This window comes from Mirounga angustirostris, unplaced genomic scaffold (genome assembly GCF_029215605.1).
Source record: "Mirounga angustirostris isolate CCGP_5_RB_7025 unplaced genomic scaffold, mMirAng1.0.hap1 SCAF_17, whole genome shotgun sequence".
In the NCBI taxonomy this organism is placed as follows: Eukaryota; Metazoa; Chordata; class Mammalia; order Carnivora; family Phocidae; genus Mirounga; species Mirounga angustirostris.
The window spans coordinates 21,133,632-21,159,074 of NW_026991725.1; the positions used below are offsets into that span (position 1 = coordinate 21,133,632).

The 25,443-nt window shown below is 37.4% G+C and overlaps 1 protein-coding gene across 4 annotated transcripts in view; it reads left to right on the forward strand.

The window, feature by feature from the left end:
• Positions 1 to 25,443, forward strand: part of SPAG9 (sperm associated antigen 9) — a 139,522-nt gene that overhangs the window by 43,397 nt on the left and 70,682 nt on the right. For 2 of the 4 annotated variants that reach the window (XM_045889158.3, XM_045889160.3), the window contains exons 3-5: positions 13,089 to 13,159; positions 18,322 to 18,416; positions 23,998 to 24,148. In XM_045889158.3, coding sequence (XP_045745114.1) covers positions 13,089 to 13,159; positions 18,322 to 18,416; positions 23,998 to 24,148 — 317 coding nt within the window. Of the gene's footprint in view, positions 1 to 13,088; positions 13,160 to 18,321; positions 18,417 to 18,513; positions 19,287 to 23,997; positions 24,149 to 25,443 lie in introns of those variants that run through there. The other 2 variants (XM_045889162.3, XM_064582747.1) reach the window with 1 other exon arrangement.

Here is a 25,443-nt window from a genome sequence, read left to right on the forward strand (position 1 = left end):
CTTATTTGCTTTTTAAATTTGCTATCAAGATCTTAGTCTAATAAAATACCTTGAAGTCTTTACCTTGAAACATATGTTATTATTGGAAGGAAAACACTTCTGATTTCTTGGTCATAAGAATTAGCATATTGCTAGGTGGAAAGCGTTGGGAGATAGTATAATCGTTAACCTTTTTTTTTATTTTAAAGGAATAGAAGGATTAGAGCAGACTTCCATTTTGGGGATTATTTAAGCAAGGTCTGTCTGTTAATGATGTGATTGATCAATTGAGAATTTTCACAACAAAGAAGAAAAAGTAGGTAACGGATATAGATTTTTAAGGTACCGGGTATAGATTCATACCAAAGTTAATAGTTGGGCTTAAATATTTTCTGTCACTGTTTTTCAAATCACTTAAAAAAAAATACCTTCAGGTCGATAAAAAGCTTTATCAGCCCCTTTACCATGCTTTGTGATTGGCAATACTAATATTCTGAAAATTTGAATAATATTGCAATAGGCCACTTTTTCCATTTTAATGTTTTCTTGTTAATAGTCCCTCCTACATTATTTTTAGAGTGATTAAAGTAGAAAACTGTTGATTTGTATTTTTGTTGAAAGCATATTTTTAATAAGGCAACTTCAGGAGTTTCATATATCTCCTGACTTAAAAAAAATGACAGAGGGCGCCTGGGAGGCTCAGTTGGTTGAGCGACTGCCTTTGGCTCAGGTCATGATCCTGGAGTCCCTGGATCGAGTCCCACATCGGGCTCCCTGCTTGGCGAGGAGCCTGCTTCTCCCTCTAACCCTCCCCCCTCTCATGTACTTTCTCGCTCTCTCAAATAAATAAATAAATCTTAAAAAAAAAAAATGACAGAATGAGGGGCACCTTGTTGGCTCAGTTGGTAGAATGAACAACCGTTGATCTTAAGGTCGTGGGTTCACGCCCACATTGAGCATAGAGCTTACTTTAAAAAAAAAATTACAAAATGAAATTCATTATGTAGAAAATTACTTTTAAAAAGTTACTTTTTTAGTCCATTTAACTTGAATTCATTGCTATATTAAGAACATCTGTATATTTAATAAACTTTATATATGGGTTTCCTTTTTTGGAGCTTATTTTTAGAGGGAAAGCCGAAAATTAAGCACAAGATAATTTATGCAAACACTAACATTTTATTACTTCTGCTTCATTAGGTAATATCCTATGTGGTCTTCAGATCTGTTTTATGTCTCATCTGTTTTTGGACTCTTTCATTTCTGTACTCTAGTGTTGTCTATTGAGAACCTTAAGGCTGTAGTTTATAATTAATGTCTAGAACTAAACTTTCATAGAAAATTAAAATTTTATTAGTAAGGGTGAAGGGATATGGTGATTTAGCTTAGAGAACAGAATAAAAATGAATGATTTGATTATTTCAAACATATAAAGGGATAGGTAGATAACCAAGTTGTTTTTCTGTAATTTTGGAAGATTAAATTAGAGAAAATGTTATTTGTTGATTCTGGTTGATCATGAGGAAGTATCTCTTGACCATGAAGGTGATACATAAGAATGTGTACTAGGGGAAAGCATGGACTCTCCCTCCATAGAGACTTTAGGTAGGAGAGTAGTCAACTTTCTGATGTGGATGACTTAGGTAACATTTTCAAGACAGAGACTAGGTCAGATCTCTACCACAGAGATTCCTTGAAGTTATTCTACTCTGTTTTCAGGATATGATCATCAATTCATGAAAATGCTTTAGCAGTTCACATTGTGTCTTTGATTAATAACATCTATCTGAAAATCTTTTGAACTTTAGAGACATGGTGCAGGACTTAGTTGGCAGTGGAGAGGCTTTTATTGTTTTGATGTGGTTGTCTGAGATTTGTTTGCTCTTAAGTCAGCATTTGATTCTTACCTGTTGAGACTTCTGATGCTCAATTGTTCAAGGAGAGGCTTCCGAAAGACCAATGCCAATCTTCTGAGGCCAAATAACCATTGGATTATCTGCCTTCCATGAATAGTAAAAACTGATGATTCCTTTTGAGAAGGCAAATAATGAGTTGGACATGGCATTCTAGCAGGTGTGTTTCTCTTTCTTCCCCCCATAGGCCTATCAGCAGTCTGATGGGGCAGAAGACAACAGAGATGGAAGGTGTTCCAAACTTGGCACAGGCCATCAATCTAAGGAGGTAAGCTCTGATTTTGAGCAGGCTGAGCAGGTGGCTCTTCCTGCCTTAATCATGTCGTCTTACTCTTTGGAAAGATGGACAGAAAGAAAGAGCATTTAAAATGAGGCTGAACAATCTCTATTAGCTATTAAAAGGGGACAAATTTGGATTAGTCTTTTGATTCTTCTTTTTTCTTGTCCTCTTCCCCCTTTTCTTTTTAGATGCCCTTATTTGTTTGATTTTTTTTTTCTTCAGAATATTAGCAGTTTTTTTTTTTTTTTTTTTAAGAATGGCAGATTCGTTTATTTGTTGTTTTGGGATAGGGAAGGATGAGCAGAATCTTGTTTATTTCCAGTTAATCTCAGGTTGTGGCTAGTTTGAATAAAATGATAAAGTTTTAGGATTTTTCCTGAGATCATTTTTACATTTGGTTTCACATAGGAACTATTAAACAAGAAACGATCTTTTACTACACTTTACATATAATGCAACAATAATAGGTATAGGTTAACTTTATGGTACTTGAGGCTTTTGCGGATGTCTGCCATCCTTGCCCAGTTGGGCCTTTCTTTCCTGCTTTTCACTGACCCTTCAACTTCCCTTTTCTTTTCCCTTTACCGATTACCTAGTGGCATCCGGGACTTTGAAGAGATGGCTCTTCCCAGCATTTAAAAGTACTTCTCTGTTAAACACTATTTTATTTCATGTGACTTAGGCCTTGAGAAAGCGGGAGTCCATTGACTGTGTTGTGCTGAGTATTGTAAGTATTTTCAGAAAAGTGAGAGGTTATGAATTTGTGTTACATGATCTCGGTGGTTAACTTATATACCTAAAAAGATAATACTAATATTTCAAATCACAGTAGAGGTAAAGAAAACATGAAATACAATCATAGATAGTTTCTATCAAGGTACTTGCTGGAGGTTTTATATTGGAGAAAATCATTGCCAGAAAAACACTCAGAAAATCATCCAGAATAACAAATTCATAAACTGTTTAAAATCACCATGGGGTAACATGCCTTCGATGATTTAGAATGCCTTTTAAGAGGATTTAATGCGTATTTATAAGCTAACGTATGAGTTAAAGTAACTCTAGTTGCTGTAACAACCACACCACAAAATACATATATAATGACCCAAATGTTATATGTTATTTCTTATTCATGTGAAAATTAAAATGGATGTTTCCAGTAGGTGGGTAGCTCCTTTGGGAGATGCAGGCTCTTTCCAGCTTCTGGCTCCAAGTTCATCATACTCACATTAAGGTAGAGGGGAGGAGAAAGGGAGTGGACAGTTGTGTGTGGAAGGTTTTTATTGGGCCAGGCCTTAGGAGTGGTGCACACAGCTTTTGCTTCTACTTCAGCGGCCATAACTCTATCAGAAACTAACTATAGAGGCTGTGGTATGCCATCTAGCAATGTGTCTAAGGAAAAGAGGAAATGGCTTTGGTTAATATCTGGTTAGTCTTTGCTTTAGCTTAAGAGCTTTAGTAGATGTTGCATGATTTTGCTCAAGTGTTGAGGCAAGGGAGTGAATGTACCTAAAGCTTAGCGATCATCTGCCTTTCTTCCTACTTGTGAACTATCTGAGGAAGAAAACAATGGCAAATTTTAATGAAAATATAGCATTTATAATTTGTGCTCGTATATAATCTAATTTTTAAATAACTTCAAGGTTACTCTGGCTGTTACCACTTTAAAACTATTCACTGCGTATTCATTTATTCAACAAACATTTACTAAGTGTTGAGATTTTCTTTTGTTCTCTTATCATTTGATGTCTTTTCCTTTAAAAGATAGGTTACTATTAAATTAAGATGTAATTTTCTGATGCTTATGTTAGGGATAGGTTTTGAATGACATCTCTCCCTTTTAAAAAAAAATATAAACCACACTGCATCTGGCTGGATCAGCTGGTAGAGCCTGTGACTTAAACTTAGGGTCATGAGTTCAAGCATAGAGCCTACTTAAAAATAAAAAAATAAATATAATTCATATACTATAAAATCTACCATTTTAGAGTATACAAATCAGTGGTTTTGAGTATATTCTCAAGGTTGTACAACCATCACAACGGTCTTAATTCCATCACTCTCACCACTCCAAATAGAAACCTATACCTGTTAACAGTCACTCCTCATTCCCTGCTTCCCTCTAGCCCCTGGCAATCACTGGTCTATTTTATGTTTCTACAGATTTGTCTATTCTGGACATTTCATGTAAATGGAATCATACAATATGTGGTCTTTTGTAACTGGCTTCTTTCACTTAGCATAAGGTTCTTCCATGATGTAGTATGTATCAGTAGTCCTTCATTCCTTTTAGGGCTGAATAATACTCCATTATATGGACATTCTGCATTTTGTGTGCCCCTCCTGCCCCCTGCCTTTTTAATTGCCTATATATTGCTAGTCTGAGAACCAGAAAAAAAAAAAAAAACTTAGCTATCTGAAAGCCTATGTAGTTTTGCAGAGTTGGGTATAACGAACAATCCCTTTGGGAAGATATCCTTTGGATTTCTCATTGGCGTCCTGGCTTGTTTAATTCCCAGTTCATAAGTGGGGAAGTGGATAACTTAATGTTTGGACCATCTTTGAAATGTTGTGGTTGTCTACAAGTCATAGGTAATATATTTTAGCATTCTTGTTTTGATTTATATAATTAGTTATCAATGATACATCTGGATATAACAATGCAAAATAACAAGTTTTCTGTTTAATTTTAATAGAATACAGAAATAAATCATTTAAGGACTTGAAGTAAATAGACTGAGGTCAATAGGCTATAATTTATTCTTAAATTGGAGTGGAGAGGAAGATGGAAATGGATAATACTTAGGCTAGAGGAACTGATGATCTTTTCTACAGGTTTAAATCTAATTTACATAGACATTTTAACCATGAGATAATTTGTCTGCATTTACTTTAAAATTCGAGGTGGACAGGGGCGCTTGGGTGGCTCAGTCGTTAAGTGTCTGCCTTCGGCTCAGGTCATGATCCCAGGGTCCTGGGATCGAGCCCCGCATCGGGCTCCCTGCTCAGTGGGAAGCCTGCTTCTCCCTCCCACTTCCCCTGCTTGTGTTCCCTCTCTCGCTGTGTCTCTCTCTGTCAAATAAATAAATAAAATCTTAAAAAAAAAAAAATCATGGATGAAGACCAAATACATATGAGAAATGTATTTAAAAAAAAAAATTCGAGGTGGACAGGGGCGCCTGGCTGCCTCAGTTGGAAGAGCATGCAACTCTTGATCTAAGGGTTCTGAGTTTGAGCCTCATGTTGTGTGTAGAGATAACTTAAATATTTAATAAAACAAAATTTGAGGTGGATAGAATGTTTTAGTATCTATGACTGATAAATTATGATAATACCCAGTGTTGATTATTGAAAATAGTCTCTAAGATCATATGAACAAAAAAATAGAAAATATTTTAAGAAGGTGATTAATATAAAGGTGTTGAAACGTCCTTTTTAGAAGGAAGTCAATTTCTGATTCAGTGGTTAGATTTTGTTAACAAGATACATGTGTTTATGTGCTACAAATATAGTAAAGGTAGAAAATATTTCTTGTTTCAAATTTTATTTTGTACATTCATGAGATATATTCTCAGGTTAGTGAATTTTATCATACCATAAGGTGATTTTAAGAATTATCTTCTTTAGTGCTGTAAAATAATGAAAATGAATATGGAAAAAAACTATTAAGTCTCACTTTTATAAAATAGCATATTGTCCTGGGAAATGCCTTATACAAAGTTATATTACTAGTTGTTTATTGGTTTTCAGATTTTTAGTTTTCCTTTTTGCATTGGTGTTTCTTTCTGAATTTCCAGCCTTTATAATTTTATAAGATCTAAAACATTTGGCACTAAAAGGGAATATTTGGGGCACTTTGGCTGGCTCAGTTGGAAGTGCATGTGACTCTTGATCTTGGGATTGTGAGTTTGAGCCCCACATTGGGTGTAGATATTACTTAAATAAATAGTAAAAAAAAAAAAAACAAAAGGGAATATTTATATTGGAGGCATATAGAATGGGAAATGGTCTAATTGTAGAGATTTTGAAATAGTTGGAGGAACAGTGGATTTTAGTTTTGTCTTTCTGTGAATGGTACCACCTCAGAACATTTTCCCAGTATTGTTAGGGTTGCTGGTGTATTTGTGAAATTTTAAAGACTGTCATTTATTTTTAAGTGGTTGAACGTTTTATTGGGGTCTTAAAAAGCATAGTTATAGATGCGAAATAAAATTGGAATACAATAATGATGCACCAGACTAAAAAAAAATGTAGGCTGCAATAAATTGCAGTCCATCAGTGCTGTCAATTTATATTTTGAGATGACTGTGTTCTACTTTTAGTCTGGATCTTTTGCTGAAAAAATAAAACTGGTAGTGTTAAATAGTGTAACAGGTAAAATATATATTTATATAAAAAGCTAAGACAGGTTTAAGCATACTTGTCATTTATTATGCATTGAAAACATAGAGGAAAGGGGTGCCCAGGTGGCTCAGTTGGTTAAGCAGCTGCCTTTGGCTCAGGTCATGATCCCAGGGTCCTGAGATCGAGCCCCTCATCGGGCCCCCTGCTCAGTGGGGAGTCTGCTTCTCCACTCATGCTCTCACTTTCTCAAATAAATTAAAAAAAAAAAAAATAGAAAACATAGTAGAAAGATGGAAATCATCTGTCAGAATACAAGTCTGTAATATGCAGCAACACTCACTGGAAATATCGTACAGTACCGTTTTTTGTGGATTAAGGAAATTAACTTTTTAGAAGAGATGGTGAGCATTTAGGCTTATAATTTTAAGATCGTTGCTCTTAGAAAAATAATAGATAGAAATAAACTGTGGCACATCTATACAATGTAATACTATTTGGCGCTAAAAAGAAATGAGCTATCAAGCCACGAAAAGACACAGAGGAACCCCAGATGCATATTACAAAGTGAAAGAAGCCAATGTGTAAAGGCTACATACCACGTGATTCCAGCTCTGTGGGGATTCTGGAAAAAGCAAAACCATGGAGACAGTAAAAAGATCACTGGTTGCCAAGGTTAAGGGAGAGGGGTGAGTAGGTGGAGCGCGCAGTATGAAAACTTTAATGATGGATACATGTCATTATATATTTGTCCAAATCTATAGAATATTCAACACCAAGAGTGAATCCTAATGTACACTCTAGACTTTGGGTATACTGATGTCAGTGTAGGCTCATTGATTGTAACAAATGTACCACTCTTCTGCAGGATGTATATAGTAGAGGAGGTTGTAGGTGTGGGGGGGAAGGGGTATGTGAGCACAATGTACTTTTTGCCCAATTTTTCTGTGAACCTAAAACTGCTATAAAAAAAATAAAGTTGATTAATAAAAATAACAAAAAGGGTAAGGGGCAGGTCATGTGTAACCATATGTAGTTTGCATGTGCCAAATGACCGTTTTTGTGTGATGTACACTAAGAAAAAATAGACCATTTCTATGAAATCAGTAAATATATCTTGAAAGAGGTAGTTAGAAAATGGGTTGATTATCAAGTGCTATTTTTGAGGCAAAAAAAATATGATGTCAAATGGAAATAAATTAAGCAGAAACTCTAATGGGTTTAGAGAGCTGTGGGGGGAGGCTTAAGGAATTATAGATAGGAATAATCCAGAATGCTAAGGGGAGCAAAGTAATTAATAGAACTTTTAAGGAATTTTTATAGATGAAGCTAAGCCAGTTTGAACAAAGGTCATGTTCATTTAGGTAAACAGGAAATCTCTGGTAATTGTGGCGTATTGGGGTTTTGTATCTCCTTTCCCACAATCTTGCTATTAAGTAGTACATAGCAGCAAAGCCATACAAACCAACATTGATAAGCAAATTGTGGTAAAATCAATGAGGTCCTATTTCTATAAGCTACAAGCCCAACTCTGTGCAAGTCACTTGATAAACACCTTGTACAAAAGCTTTAAACTTTTTTCCAAGATGATACATAATGATCCTTAGTTTCCTGTATTACTCTGCTAGGGTTCCCATGACAGAATGCCATAGGAATTTATTTTCTCACTGTTCTGAAGGCTGGAAGACCAAGATCAAGCTGCTGGCAGGTTTGGTTTCTTCTGAGGTGTCTCTTCCTTGGCTTTCAGATAGCTGCCTTCTCTCTCTGTCCTCAGATGGTCTTTTCTCTGTGCATATGTGGGGAAAAACAGCTTGCTTGCTTGCTTGTTTGTTTGTTTGTTTGTTTGTTTGTTTATGATTTTATTTATTTATTTGACAGAGAGATAGAGAGCACAAGTAGGCAGAGAGGCAAGCAGAGGGTGAGGGAGAAAGAAGCAGGGAGCCCGATGCGGGGCTCGATCCCAGGACCCTGAGCCGAAGGCAGACGCTTAACGCCTGAGCCACCCAGGTGCCCCGAGAAAGAGCTCTTATAAGGACACCAGTCCTATTGGATTAGGACTCCACCTTTATTTTTTATTTTCATATATAAAAATATATATTTAATATTCTTTCGTTCAGTTTTAGGCACCATCCCACATCAGCACATACACACTGCATTCCTCGCAGTACCTTTGTTGTATTTGAAAAACACGTGTGTGCCAGGTGCTATTCCTAATATAAGCTCTAATATACTATCATTATTCCTTAATTATAAATAAGGAAACTTAGGCCCAGAGAGATTAATATATTCAAGGTAACATAACTTGGAAATAGCAAAGTCACTGCATTGTGGTCCATCATATGACTATCATAATTCACTTCACCAACCACCTAATGACAAATTTGGGGATGGTTCCAATTTGGGAGTTATTATAAAATGTATTGCATAGAACATCCATTTTCACGTCTTTGGGCTTTGGTGTGTTTCCATAGCGTAAGTAAGAATAGTAATACTGGAGGGGAGGGGCACAACCTGGGTGGCTCAGTCGGTTAAGCATCTGCCTTTGGGTCAGGTCATGATCCAAGATCCCGGGGTTCTGGGATCTAGCCTGGCATTGGGCTCCCTGCTCAGCGGGGAGACTGCTACTCCCTCTCTCTCTGTGCTGCGCCCCTCTCCCCCAAGCTCTCTTGCTTGCTCTGCTCTCTCTCTCTCTCTCTCTCAAATAAATAAATAAATAACTAAATAAAAATCTTATAAATAATAGTAATACTGGGTCAGAGGACATACACGTTGCTTATTTTATTAGATGTCAAACTACCAACCTTCAAAAGAGTAATTCCAATTTATCCTCTCATATTGCCCATCTTTTTTCTTTCTTTTTATAATTCTTCAATCTGGTAACATTTTTGTTCATCTCCCTATACATTTTAATAGTGAATTGGCACAATTTGTTTGTAATGGTTCTAGAAGTCTGTTTAGTCCTCTGCTAAACGTTGAACTCATAGAAGTTGTTGAAGAATGTAAAGAATAATGAGTATTCAAGCCAAAGAAAGTGCTTATGTGAGTAGGTGCTCAGGGTGTTTGAACTGGAGTCGGGTGGGGCTGCACACACAGTAAATTAATCAGGTCACTAACTCCTCTCCAAAGGTAACCACTACCCTGACTTCTGACACTTTAGTTTTAGATTAGTTCTGTATGTCTTTAGAACTTTGTATTCTTTTGCTTCTGCTTCTTTCCCTCAATCTCCTGTGTGTGTGATTCCTCCATGATGCGTAGCAATAATTTGTTCATTCTCACTGTTGAGTAGTGTTCCAGTTCAGGAATATTTATCCATTCTGCTGTTAATGGACATGTGGTGTGTTTCCAGGTTTGGATTATTACAGATAGTGCTGCTTTGAGCATTGTTTTAAATGCCTTTTGTGGACACATATATGTATTCCCTAGCAATGAACTTGTTTTGTCATAGGGTTGGTAAATATGCAACTTTATTAAATCTTGCCCAACAGTTTTCAAATTGGGTGTACCAGTTTTTACTCCCACCCGTAGCATGTGAGGGTCCATGTTGCTCCATATTCTACCAGAACTTGGTATGTTGTGTTTCTCATGGTAGCTATTCTGATGGGTATGGAACAACTGTTGTATTTTGGTTTTAATATGTATTTCCCTGATGATTAATAAGGTTGGGTATGTATTTTTCTTGGCAGTTTGATACCTTTGAGTCATAATATCTGTGATGAGGTTCTTTCCATAAAAACGGAGGGTTTTTTGTTTGAAGCAAAAAGGAGTACCATCTATACATTTTTTAACCCCAAGTGAAGTTTTAAAGTAGACTCCAATGTATGAACAGATGAAAAGGGGTATTTCTTGAGAGGCAGCATAGCATAGTAATTAAAAACAGATTCTGGGTGGGATGCATGGGTAGCTTAATCGGTTAAGTATCTGCCTTTGGCTTGGGTCATGATCTCAGGGTCCTGGGATTCAGCCCCACATGGGCTCCTTGCTCAGCAGGCAGCCTACTTCTCCCTCTGCCTGCAGCTCCCCCTGCTTGTGCTCTCTCTCTCTGACAAATAAATAAAATCTTAAAAAACCAAAACAGATTCTGGGCCCAGACTCCTCCATTAGGAATCCTAGTTTTGTCATTTACTAACTGTGACTTTGGGCCAGTTACTTAACCTCTATTTACTTCAGTTTCCTCATCTCTAAAATGAATGTAGTAATCATACTTTCATAATAAGGTTAATGTCAGGCTCAAATAAGTTTGTTTATGTAAAGCACATAGGACAGTGCATGGTATATAATAAGCACTATGAAATTTTAGCTGTTATCAGTAGTGGTGATGTTGGCGATTTAAATTTATTTTATGAATTGATGTCAAGGTAGCTGACAAGAATAATGAGACTGTTGTTGAGCACAAATTTGAAATGAGGTTTATGAATTATAGTTGCAATTTTACTTTAGACTCAACCTCCATTTTTTTGTTTTGGTTGCACAATATCAAAGAAATCTTGATATACACAGATGAACGATTACAAATAGATAAGGTTCACCCAGGAGTCTCTGGGTTAAGGTTTTAGATAAGTTTAATTGATAAGAAGTAGTAGAAAACATTTGTTTTGAAATTGTTAACTAAATATCTATTATTTGCTTAGATTTTCTGTGTTTAAATAAAAATCACAGAAGCAGCCCTAAAAATTATAGTTTCAATACATCTATTGCATTATCACAATACATCTGCATTACAAGTTTCCTTATTATTGCTTTCAGCCACAGAGCTACAGTTTTTCTAATTAATGACATATTTTCAAGATATTCAAACTAAGGTAGTAAGTAAAGCTACACAAATCAACGATGAGTTTACTGGGCAGCACAAGTTCTGCGTTGTTTGGTGTTTGGTGTGTTCACATTAGGTACAGGGAAACATTCCTATGTATCCTGTTAATAGTTCATAGTTATGGGGCGCCTGGGTGGCTCAGTTGGTTAAGCGACTGCCTTCGGCTCAGGTCATGATCCTGGAGTACCGGGATCGAGTCCCGCATTCGGGCTCCCTGCTCGGCAGGGAGTCTGCTTCTCCCTCTGACCCTCCCCCCCCTCATGCTCTCTGTCTCTCATTCTCTCTGTCTCAAATTAAAAAAAAAAATAGTTCATAGTTACTTCTGCGGCCATCTGTTCATAGTCGTTACTTCTGCAGCCATCTGCCAGGGTCTCAGGCTGTGGCTTACAAGCAATCCTCCATGCTTGCAGCTAGCAGACCCTACACCAGCAGAACATTTCCGACTAATCTAAGTCTTTTAAACAGACTTAAATGAGTATCTTGACAAGCTCCTGTGGCACCAGCTTTATTTCTTCACACCAGATTGTTTCTCACTGCTCCTTAGGCAGTATGAGCTCCTCCAGGCTGGCCAGTCTCCCTTCTTCCTCACCACCATCATAGTTTTGTGTTGGCTTCTGATGGTAACAGTGCCCGTATGCTCTTCACCATCTATCTTGAGTACTGTAATTTAATTTCTTTGTGGTCCTGCTTGGACTCTGCCTTCTCCCAGAATCATTCCTCTCTGATAGTGTTACTTCCTATGAAATCCTGTCCTAACATTCTGTATCTCAGGATCTAAAACTTAAAAAAATGAATTACATAGTTGTACTCTGAGCACTGCCCCCAAATCAGTGCCACTCACAAACTCTATCAGCAGAGGGAGCTAAGTCAAAGAAGATGAGTCCCCGAAATGAAGCCCTGAAGCAGAAAAAGTACTTAACAAACAAGGATGTGTTCACATACTGCCCAGGAGTGAAAAAGAGCTTGAATATCAATATTAGAAATAAATGATTTGGGCCCAAACTCCAGCTTAAAACTTCTATGAGGGGATTTATTTGTAAAATGTTTTTGAGTATCACATTTAAAACCTGTTTGGGGGGGGGCGCCTGGGTGGCTCAGATGGTTAAGCGTCTGCCTTCCGCTCAGGTCATGATCTCAGGGTCCTGGGATCGAGTCCCGCATCGGGCTCCCTGCTCCTTGGGAGCCTGCTTCTCCCTCTGCCTCCCTCTCTCTCTCTCTGTCTCTCATGAATAAATAAATAAAATCTTAAAAAAAAAAAAAAAAAACAAAACCTATTTAAGGGGGATGACCTGATAAACATATGCATATTAGGAAAAGCAATCTGATGTTTAGGGGATTTTTTAAATCCAGTTTATCCCCCCTCCCTGAAAGTTTTACTTATTAAGGAAAGTGAAGAGAGGGGTGCCTGGGTGGCTCAGTTGGTTAGGCGATTGCCTTTGGCTCTCGGGTCATGATCCCGGGGTCCTGGGATCGAGTTCTGCATCGGGCTTCCTGTTTGGCGAGGGGCCTGCTTCTCCCTCTCCCACTCCCCCTGCTTGTGTTCCCTCTCTCGCTGTCTCTCTCTCTGTCAATTAAATAAATAAATAAAATCTTTTAAAAAAATTAAAATAAAAAGGAAGGTGAAGAGAGGTCTCTATTTTGAGAAGCACTGAATCCTAAAGTTGCTAAGAATTATGGATAACCTATTCCAGGTTTTAAGGATGGAATTTTTTAAAGTAAATTTCTTATATTTTGTTCTGATTACATGTATGTATCTTAATTTCAGTTAGCAGACTTGAAGAAAGAGAAGCAGAATTGAAGAAGGAATATAACGCATTACATCAGAGACACACTGAGGTGGGTTTTTGGGTTGTTCCTACCATGTTAATATTGCGCTAAAGGAATTAACCTGAGAAGTTATATTTATATCTTTGAAAGTCAGCTAATATAATTCTTGGGGATTATGTCCAGAAAACATTAAATTTCATGTAGCGTTTACCTTGTTACCAAATGTTGACTTCTATTGTTTTTTTGTCTGGAATTAACTATTCATGGATGAGAATTAGTGTGCCACAGAATAATGTTAATTACTGAGGCAGTTCCAATAGTTGTTTCTTTGGCCAGCTAAGTACAAACTAATGTGTGTGTGATAAAAAGTATATATGATGCTAATATGATAGAATTGATTTAATTTATTTTGTTACCACTTGGGAAATGATGGATTGGTAAATTGTTGGTAAGAGTTTCTGTATTTATAATGCACTATAAAGGGCCTATTTGCATTAAGCTCCTAACAAATAATATAAACACAAATTGTGTATGAAATCAAAATGACTCTAAAGCAGGTTTTCTGCATGAAATGTCAGTATTTTTTTAAGTTAATAACTCTAGTACATAATCTTGTCAAAGCAAATTAGAAAATGTACCTGAGCATGTTTTTAACCTTTTTATGATTCTCTGTGAGCCTTTCATATGCTGCCTTTGTTGCAGTCTCCTGAATGTGAAAATTGTTTTTGTGTTTCATGGTCAGTCTGGGGGTTACAAACCTCAATAAGGAGAATTTTCATAGACTCAAGCACTGTTTGTTACATGAAAAAAATAGCTCCTCTTTTTTTCCCTTTCTCATCCAAATCTCCCAGGATACAGATGGTTCCAGTCTTCAGCTTCCATTTTTCTTTCATTAGTTTGTGATCTCTTATCCTGCCTGTGGTAGAAACCTATATTGTTGCTTTTAAGGATTTGCTTTGGAATAATGATTAATACTTTCTTGAGGAGGGGTTGGAATTTCTGACATAGGAGGTTTCATTATTACTATCTTAGCTTTTGTAGCCACCTGTGAAGAATTGATATTCAGTGGTGGAGGGAAAAGATTGGATACAGAGGTTTGGAAGCATGGAGCCCTGGGAAGACAGGAATAGCTTAAACAACAGCCTTGTCAGTATGAGAAAAATACCCACGGGGCACCTGGGTGGCTGTCGTTAAGCGTCTACCTTCGGCTCCTGGGGTCCTGGGATTGAGCCCTGCATCGGGCTCCCTGCTCGGCGGGAAGCCTGCTTCTCCCTCTCCCACTCCCCCTGCTTGTGTTCCCTCTCTTGCTATGTCTCTCTCTGTCAAATAAATAAATAAAATCTTAAAAAAAAAAAAAAAGAGAACAATACCCACATTTTAATCAGATGGCAATTGGTATATATTAAGACTGTTGAAAAATGATTGATGGGGCACCTGGGTGGCTCAGTCAGTTAAGTGACCAACTCTTGATAACAGCTCAGGTCTTGATCTCAGGGTCGTTAGTTGAGCCCTGTGTTGGGCTCCACGCTGGACATGGAGCCTACTTAAAAACAACAACAACAACAACAAAAACCCACCAGAAAAACCCCAATTGATTGTTAAAGGCCTGTTGTTGGTTTGTTTTACACCATATCCAGCCTGAACAACTGGTAGTGCTTCGCAGTGCTAGAAATATAAATCTGGTTGGAGGAATGTGTTTGTGTGCCATAAGTAACTGATAGTGATGAATAATGAGTAATCATTTTGTTTTTTCATTGACGTTCTAACCTTGGTAAAAATTGAGAATTGTTAAATTGAAGTATGTAAAAATGACCATAAATTGATAGGCTCCTTTTGTTTCGCTCTGCCTCAAGGAAGGTTTATGTAACACACATATAACTGCTTTGAAATATGGGTCTGTCTGCTCTAGACCACATTTTCCTGTGCTTATACATCTGTACTAGAAATGCCATTCAATTAGCAATTATAAATAGCTGTCCATTGCTAAAGAGCTAGGTGAACTAAAGGTAAATTCTGGAAACCTTCAGGGAAAGGAAGTTTGAGGGAATTAATCTTATCTTTTCACTATTCCCTGCAATGAAGATAACCTTTTTTACATGCACACAAAAAAGTTATTTATTTATTTAAGATTTTATTTATTTGACAGAGAGAGACACAGCGAGAGAGGGAACACAAGCAGGCAGAGTGGGAGAGGGAGAAGCAGGCTTCCCACTGAGCCCGATGTGGGGGCTCGATCCCAGGACCCTGGGACCATGACCTGAGCCGAAGGCAGACGCTTAACAACTCAGCCACCCAGGCGCCCCCAAAAAAGTTATTTAAATGGCACTTCTGTCAACCACATTGTTTGCTGCTTAAGAGAAATCTGCTCTGGCTCTTTTTGTAATATGAATAACTGTTCTCTCTCAAATCAAATTCAAAATTTTGTACCAATACTGAATTTGCTTAAAAGAAGATAGGCCTTAAAGAAGGCAGTGGAGGAAATACAAACATTAAGCAATTGTGAGGCACTTGGGCCACATGTATACATACTCTTAATCACCAAAAACTTGAACCCTCATCTTATATCAGGGAGTGTTTAAATGCATTCTTATTTCATCCTCTGACCAAACTCCATCATCCATCCCCATTTTAGAGATTGAAGTTTAGAAAGGGAATATGAAGTGATTTGTTCCAAATTCCATGCTAGTATGTGACTGGATTTGAACCTAGGTCTGTCATATTTTGTTGCCTGATTTTTCTTTTCTTTTCTTTTTTTTATTTAAGATTTTATTTATTTGACAGAGAGAGAGAGAGAGAGCACAGGTAGGGGGAGTAGCAGGTCGAGGGAGAGGGAGAAGCAGTCTCCTTGCTGAGCAGGGAGCCGGATGTGGGGCTCCATCCCAGTACCCTGGGATCATGACCTGAGCCAAAGACAGAGGCTTAACGACTGAGCCACCCAGGAGCCCCTGTTGCATGAATTTTCAGTAACCCTTTTAGGTTATGGGCCATAATGAGTGTTAAAAGCACTAGAAATTTCTCTATGCCTCTTTGCTTTCTGGCATTGCAACAACCTTAAGAACTGTGGCCTTCCAGGTATAGATATATGATTCTTGGGCTGTGCACGGAAAGATTTACGGCAAACACGATTAAAGGGCCACTTTTCTCCAAAACTTCACTTATTGCCTTACTTCCCAGTTTTATCCAAGCTGACAGTCAACCTCTGCTGTGATTTCTCTATGCGGAGGGGATTCTGGATCTGCCAACTGTTTGTTGCTGAATCGACTCCTGAATAAGTGTGAATTAATGTACATACCTGAGAAAGTGGAGAGTTGTAGTTTTGAGATCAGGAGGGATGGGGCTGGTGGACCCAATAGTAGATTATCTAAAGCATGCCCTCCTTTACTGTCTCACCTTTCTCTCTTGTCTGGTACCACTGATCCTGCCCTCCCATTCACTTTTTTTTTTTTTAAAGCAGAGCTATAGGGGCTCCTGGGTAGCTCAGTCGTTAAGCGTCTGCCTTTGGCTCGGGTCATGATCCCAGGGTCCTGGGATTGAGCCCTGCATCGAGTCCCGCATCAGACTCCCTGCTTGGCGGGAAGCCTGCTTTTCCCTCTCCCACTCCCCCTGCTTGTGTTCCCTCTCTCGCTGTGTCTCTCTGTCAAATAAATAAATAAAATCTTAAAAAAAAAATAAAGCAGAGCTATATTGTGAAGCCCTGTAATTAAAATTAAAAATTTTTTCCCCAAGATTTTATTTATTCATTTGAGACACAGGGAGGGAGAGAGCATGAGCAGGGGGAGAGGCAGGGGGAGAGGGAGAAGCAGCCCCCCCCCCCCCCCCAGCCAGGAGCCCGATGTGCGGCTCCATCCCAGGACCCTGGGATCATGACCTGAGCCGAAGGTAGACGCTTAACCATCTGAGCCACCCAGGTACCCCTAATTAAAAATTTTACGTACAATTTATTTTTTCTACTTTTTTTGATGCATTTACAGAATGTAGTGCATATTTTATTTCAGACGTCAGGAAATGCTTTAGGGTGTGGGGTTTTCTTGTGGGTGTGAGGAAGAAAGAACAATTAAGCTTATCGCCTGCCTAGAGAATTGACTAAAAGGGCAAATACAACACTAGTCCTAGAATGCTTAACTTTTTGATGACTGAGTCAGAGGGACCGAAGTTCTGGCCCTAAAGCCAACAGTTAGAACACAGTTGATCATTAACTAGCTGGTCAAATTGGGCAAGTTATTTTAATCTTAAACTGGAGTTTATAAAATTCTAATATTGTTGTGAGGATTAAATGAAACTGGCTTAAATACACTGGCTGACTTATGTTTAATAAATGTTAGCTATTATTTTGTTATTCTGTACTATAAAGTGCTAGTTTAATTGGGTTGGAACGAATTTCATTACATAGACCATTTTGGAATTATATCTGGGATATATCATTTGAAGAAGGAATCAGTCTTTTGAAGGTTTAGAATTAAAAAAAAATTTTTTTTTCAAAGATTTTATTTATTTGACAGAGAGAGACACAGCGAGAGAGGGAACACAGGCAGGGGGAGTGGGAGAGGGAGAAGCAGCCTTCCCGCCGAGCAGGGAGCCCGATGCGGGGCTCGGTCCCAGGACCCCGGGATCATGACCTGAGCCGAAGGCAGACACTTAACGACTGAGCCACCCAGGCACCCCATATTTTAGCATTCTTTTAACGAAATCTATAGGCACAAGAAATAAACATCTTGGTATTAAATTAAATTACTTAATTAAATTGAAAGTGATATTTACTCTGAATCCTTTGTAAAATGGAAAAGATCACCACATCAGGGTATGGCTTCTTCTCAAGTTTCATGTTAATTTCTTTTTTGTTTCCCATTTTAGTGAACAGATTTCTCAAATGCCCTCTATTATTTTTATCAGTGGTCTTTTATCACCTCCTCCCCAATGCTTATATTCTAACTTGTGTTATTTATGTCAAAATTTTATCTTTTACTAGTGTCACATATTGTTAAAAAAAGTTTTTGCTATGCTAAGCAACATGTTGGCTACTTCTTTGGACACCAGCATCTTTAAATGTAAGCATTTGCATATATTCCTTTGCCACCTAAAATTTTTTCATCCTTAATATTCTTTTCCATGGAACTGTGGGTAGTCTGATAAATATGAAATTTCTACAAAAATGTTTCCCTTGTTAAAACACTATGTTTTTATTTCAGGTATTGGCCTTAAAATTTGCATATTTTTTTCTTTCTTCAAAATAGATGATCCATAATTATATGGAACACTTAGAAAGAACAAAACTTCATCAGCTCTCAGGGAGTGATCAACTAGAGTCCACAGCTCATAGTAGAATTAGGTAAGCTTTATTAAACATTTTGCCTTGAGAAAAATCGAAATAATCTGTTTCTGTTTCTCCCTGTTCTTTAATCCTGGAACAATAGTTAGGCTGATTCACAAAGCTCTCTCTCAAAAAGGATGGTTGGAATGCTATAGGAGAGAATAGCAGAGAAAAATAGAAACAGCCCTCACTATTAAAAAGGTAAATCGTGAGCCATGCCATCTAAGCAACGTATCGAGGTATTTTGATTGCTTTATAATACTTAATGGAGATTATACTAGGTTTAAATTTTTCTGATTTGTGGGGGTGCTGAAAATTTTTCATGTCTCCTGTATAATTGGTTTAAAGTCCTTTTCGTTACCAAGAGGCATGTTTGAAAGGGTTAGACTTCTGTTTGATGTAGGAGTGTGAATAAATTATGCAGATCTCCCAGCATTGTAGCCAATGAGCTAAGCCAGGACTCTTAGTGGAGAGGAAAGTAGTTAATAGGCTGGCTGTCGCCTGGATCGCTGCATAAACGCGAGGAGCAGCGGCTCTATGGTTATGAGGTGGGGAGAGCAGGATGACGTCATCGCTTCGGAGCTGCTGCAGGATGGAGTGGAAAGCTGCTGCTGATGGCATTGTTTTTGTGGCAGCCGCTGAATGACAGATCCTCACTACAAAGATTCCCCTTTGGCCCCTGTGTAGGCCTCCTGGTTCCGGTATTTCACCATGCCAGCACAGCGCCATGAGTCCTGGATGCATGCTGCTGTTTGTGTTTGGCTTTGTTGGCGGGGCGGTGGTCATTAATTCTGCTATCTTAGTATCTCTCTCTGTTTTGCTGCTTGTGCACTTTTCTATTTCTACCGGTGTGCCAGCTCTGACGCAGAACCTACCAAGGATACTCAGGTACTCTAGTCTCTCTTAGAAGCCCCTGTTTAGTTGGTTTTTCTCAAATTTTTAGCTTCACAGGTCTGCTTTGTAACCATTTCTGTTGCAGATTGAAACAATGGAAAATGGCCTGAAGCTAGGATTTTCTCTTCTTATTTATAATAATTTACAGGCTACCACCTAGGGATACGGCTTTGTCTTTGGAAACTACGGACTTAAGAAAAGGATTTTCATATTGTACTTATGCACAAGTACAAGGTCAGTGTGGTCTTGTGTTAGGCAGAGTGTTCAGAGAATAAAGGGAGAGCAAGAGTAAAACACTGGGTCCAAGTTTATAAACCTCTGTGTTTAGCATCTGAGCATTTTGGGGCCAGTATCTTTTATGCTGAGACGTATAGTCGGGTAGACACAGGCTGTAGGTGTTTATTTTGTTCAGTTATCCTTTGACTGATGGACATTTAGGCATCATTTTTGCGATTTTTGATAACTTGCGGGAACTGACAATTTAAATATTTTCTTTCTAAAAAAAATATATTTTAAAGTGAAAGGATTTAAACCTTTTAGGGCAAGGAATGCATTTTCCCCCTCATCATTTACACATCAAAGTTGTGAAAGCTTTGCAAAGCCTATTCACTATTGTTTTGTCAGATGTTGCCCTTTCTTTGTAGACTTGGGTGACAAATATCCGTGCCTGCTTGTGGGGGCAGTCATTAATCTCCGGGGCTTTGCTCACTCTACTCACACCCTGTAAGAACTGTTTTCGACATCTCAGATATTTATTTAAGGGTTGGGTGTCTTCTGTTTTCTAACTCCTCAAACTAAAGACATCTGATTTGTTCAGATTTCTGCGTTGTGCGAGGTTTTAAAGGAAGGTTCATGGTGTCGAGCTTTTATTATTTAAATATTTACTTAAAATACTCAACTTGTGGATTTAGATAAATTAAGATGAATTAAATTAGTATATTCCCTCAAGGTGTTCTATTCATCGGTCGGTTTGTGTTTAACATTAGTTTAAGGCCCAGAAGTTAAATTTCATCTATGATCTAAAAATTAGATACTTGGGTCATTTATTTTCTTTCCTGATTTTATAAAAATTGGAAGAAATCTTACTACTTTTGTATATTTAGTACACAAAAGATTTGTTTTTATGTATATTTAGGCTTTTAGGAAATTAAAAAGACCTTAACTAAAGCATATGTAAGATTAAAATAAGACGAATTTTAAAGGGCTGTCTTAGGTTTCGGCTCTGTTGGAGATGGCAGTGCTGTGCTGGGCCACGCTCTGCCACATGGCAGCTGTAGGACCTCTGGCAAGTTGCTTAAAATCTCTGCAACTGGGTTGCCTCCCCTGAGGTTCTCCACCCCTCTGGATAGTTTTAAAAATCAAGTGTGAGATTATTATTTTTTGTTTAATCAGTTGCAAGATATTTAGTAAGCCAAACAAGTAAATAATTTGCAGTCACTTATATATGCACCCCATTTTTAGCAGAACTGTTTTCCAGAACTCTAGCTATTTTACTGATAAAATACCTTATGATTAAATTTGAAAAGTTCCTTGACACAAAAATTGCTAATCTAATGGAATAAAGATCTCAAAGTCTTCAATATTAAGGTTAAATTGTCAAGAAATAGGTAGGGGTTCCAAGGAAAGTACATGGGCCTTGGAGTGCAACAGGTCTGACTTTGAGCCCCATCTCTGGGATTACTAATGCTTAATGTCTCTGAGCATCAATTTTCCTAATCTGAAAACTGGGGAAAGAATCCCTATTTCCATGAGAGTGTAAACAAACCATCCTTTGTGCTTACCACATGGTGAATGTTGAACAGTCTTTTTAAAATTTTATTAATGGTTATTTGTTTTAAATGTCTATATAGCCAAGAAGCTGTTTCAAAACGTAATTGGGAATTTATTTATACACAGGTTACATTTAAATAACCAACTAAAAAATGAATATATGGAACTAAGGCAGTTTTTAAAAGAATATAACAAGGATTCCGATAGTTATGGCTTTTTGTTTCTTTTTTTTTTTTTTTTAAGATTTTATTTATTTATTTGACAGAGAGACACAGCGAGAGAGGGAACACAAGCAGGGGGAGTGGGAGAGGGAGAAGCAGGCTTCCCGCCGAGCAGGGAGCCCGATGTGGGGCTCGATCCCTGGACCCTGGGACCATGACCTGAGCCAAAGGCAGACGCTTAACGACTGAGCCACCCAGGCGCCCCGGCTTTTTGTTTCTAAACAGTGGCCACATATTGAAACATATTGAAACCCCTGGGATTTAAACCTGTTGCTTGATGTTTTTCCAAATGTATCCCATTCTTTGGTTTCTTCTGTAAGTTTCACCGAAGCACTTAATATGTAGAGTACTAAACATGCATACCAACATAGTTTAGGACTTAAAATGTTCAACTTTTCAGGGTTTCTTTTAAAAGTAGGATTCTGACTGACTTGCATAATTACATGTGCTCTCTCCCCTCAACTCTCATGAAATTTATCAGTAAATAAGGAGAGAAGATATGTATGTAGTAATATTGTTTTCCAGAGTTGAAACAGTGTGACCCAAAGCATCAGGACCTTCTTGATAGTCTCTGAAGAAAAATGCCCTCCCTATAGAGCAGATTTTAAATGATTAATAAAAGCATTACAAAGAGGTGTGAATTCTACTGGTATTTTGGATTGTAGGCTTAGTTAACAGGAGTGGAAAAGCAAAACTTGGCACCACAGCAGACTCTTTCCTCCAGTAGTTTTATACTTTTTCTGTATTTGATATGTGTGAAAACGAATGTGTTGTCTATCACTCATACAGGAAGATAATTATAATGACTGGCCTGTGTTGATTTCTGTTAGCAGTGTGATGGATTTGCATGAAATCTGTATTATCTTCCTGCTTGTCTTTGCTTTTTGGGTTAGAGAGCTTTCCATTAAACTATCCTATTAAATTCACACCTTTTTGCTTAAGTTATTCAGATATGTTAAAAAAATAAGTAAGCCATTTAGTACCTCTTAGACAATTAGATTATTGGTTCCCAAAATACCCCACCCCCCAAGTTGAGGGATAAACATCAGGCAGCAACTTTTTATTTTGTCAAGCATGGACGTTAAAACAAAATTTGCTTTCTAATCATTGTCACCATCATTTGATGAAAGAAAGGGATTTAAAATCAAAGGAGAAAAGATGTAGAAAAAGGTCCATCATTCTCAGGAAAGAACAGGTTCTGTGATACATGGAAATGTGTATGTGTACAATATGGCCTATATTACCCAATAAGGATATAATAAATAATGTCTCTTTTCACTATGGACATAGGAAAACTTTATTGCTGAGCCAGCATTAGGGAATAAGTGGTCTAAATAGAATAGCTGAGTAGTTACTTTAGTCTTTGTCATTTGGTTGTTCTGGAAGCTCATAGAAACAAATTTAAATTTGTCATTAAAATCTAGCCTTTTATTGTGCTACCTACCTGCATTTGAATTTTCCCAAATCAAATAGGTAAAGTACCCAAGTGTAAAGAAATGATGAATACTTAACTAATAGAGAAAAGTCCTGTTTTATTTCCTTGTGCATACACACCTTTAACCAAATGCAATCTCTCAATCCTTTTCCTTCAGCCAATCTTTAAGAAGGAGTTCTGACAGTTTTACTAATCCTTTCTGATTGTAGTTAGGAGTGGAAGAGCATATCCTTTGTGTTAAGTGAGGGCCGATTTCAAGTGGGCTTAAGTTTCTTGTTATAAAAATGAGCTTACAGAATAAAGGACTTATTTAGCAAAACTGAATATTTTCCCACTTTTATTTATAACCTCAGTGGTTCTATTCTAATTTACATTCTTGCCAGTAGAGGTATGAGTTCCAGGAGGCCCCAAACCTTTAGTGTCTCTTTTCTTGCCAGTTTCTACTTTTTTGGGTTAATGACCCCAGGACAGCCTCTTCCTAGGCTGGTTTCCACCCTCCAGAAAGCCCTTTTTTATTTGTAATCTATGCTTCACCAAAGGATATGTTTCTTATTGAAATTCTATTATTATTAAAATTGTAACTCCTGTTCATTGAAATTTCCCACAAAACATTGGAAACTCTACAGTCTTTTATAGAATTTTTCAGCCTCCTTGGTTGGAAAAACTGACAGTGGTTTTCTCACATGTACTATATGATTGAAAGGAACACATATATTGGTTCTGTAGAAAAAGACAGCTTTCCTGCTATTAAGGATTAAAACTCTTGGATTTCTTTTTACCACTTAATCAGTAGTCTTGATTTAGATTATACATAGATTTTCCATTAGGCAGAAAAGACGTATCCCGAAGAGGCTTGGGCAAATATCTAGGTATTGGTTTGAGAATTTGGGAAGTATAGAAGCAAGGGTGGGATTCACTTCCAAAGGAGGAGGTTGCCAGTTTCCCTAGGGCTAATGTAAGCTTGAGTGAAAATTTACTAGCTTTTGTCGCTGTGAAACCAAACCAGAGACTGCTCCCCGGGCAAGGAACTCATCAGTCACTTATAAGATTTCCTAAACTACTAGTTTACTACTTTTCTTAGTTAATTTCTTGGGGCTAATTTGAACTTCTGAGACTGTCCTTTTTCTTTGGTAAGTCTACTGTTTAGATAGGCAGATGGTATTTTTTAAGGGTGATTTTTCTAAAACAGAGACAGCCCGGGCTTATTACTTATGGTCATGATGAATAGAAATTAAAAAGGAATGAATGTATGCTTAATTTTTTCTCCCCTCTTCAATAGAAAAGAACGTCCTATATCACTAGGGATTTTCCCATTACCTGCTGGAGATGGACTGCTTACACCTGACACTCAGAAAGGCGGAGAGACCCCTGGATCAGAGCAATGGAAATTTCAGGAATTAAGTCAACCACGTTCTCATACCAGCCTGAAGGTAAGCTTCATTCTGCTGAAGTCTTCAATTTACATTGTATATAAGCTTTCGTATTCAAATTGAAGTACTAGATAGCTAAAACATAATAAAATGAGTTTGTATACATTTAATCTTGTAAAACCAATGCCTTTTATTTGTTTTTTGCCTTTCTTTTAAATCGGAAATGAGCTCTTCCCAAAGAGTTAGATTTTTACTATTCTTTTTCAAGTTATATAGGAAAACAAAGTCAAGCATTGTTATATCTTGATTAGTATACTAATGACACTAATTACCAAAATTTCTATTTGATTTAGGCTGTTTTGATATGTATTTGATCATATAAATTTTTTAGTGAATGTAATGTTCTTTAGAATTGAAAATCATTGGTACCAGAAATCCTTGGTTCACTGTTGGAAGCTTCACAGTTTAGTAAGGCTTCGCTTTTTTTTTTTTTTTTTTAAACATGATTTCTTCCACAAACCTCTTCATAAAGCAATATCCAAAAGTGCATTGTGTTTAGCTAAAAAGGCCTGGTGTTGGTTTTGACCAAGAACATACCATCAAATATAAGTATAGTTAATTATATACTCTAAGAGGGAAGATATACTAATAGTTAAAAAAATATTTAAAGTTGGGGCTCCAAGCTGGCTCAGTCAGAAGAGCATGCAACTTTTGATCTTGGGGACGGTAGTTTGAGCCCCGTGATGGGATTAGAGATTACATACATATATACATACATAAATAATATAATTAAATAAATAAACAAACTTTAAAAAATTAAAATTATATTCTATTTCTTATAAAGTTGAAATTTGTAAAGAGAATATTGATTATAAAAGAATCTTGTTCTATTATAACATCTATCATAAAACAAATAGGCCACCTATAATGAATACAAATAAATTACATCTTATCTCCTTTTCTTTTCTTTTTTTTTTTTTTTTAAAGATTTTATTTATTTATTTGTCAGAGAGACAGAACACAAGCAGGGGGAGAGGCAGGCAGAGGGAGAAGCAGGCTCCCCGCTGAGCAAGGAGCCCGATGCGGGACTCGATCCCGGGACTCCAGGATCATGACCTGAGCCGAAGGCAGTCGCTTAACCAACTGAGCCACCCAGGCATCCTTTTACCTCCTTTTCTTGCTTTCTTTTTTTCCAAAGTACTTATTATGGTCTAAGTGCTTAAAGATAGCTCTTATACTTTTAAAATACTAAGTCATTTACTTAATTACTTTGTCTCTTTCTCTCCATTCAGAACATAAAGTCCATGTGGTTTATTTATGCTGTATCCCTAGCACTTAGAAAAGTGCCTAGCACA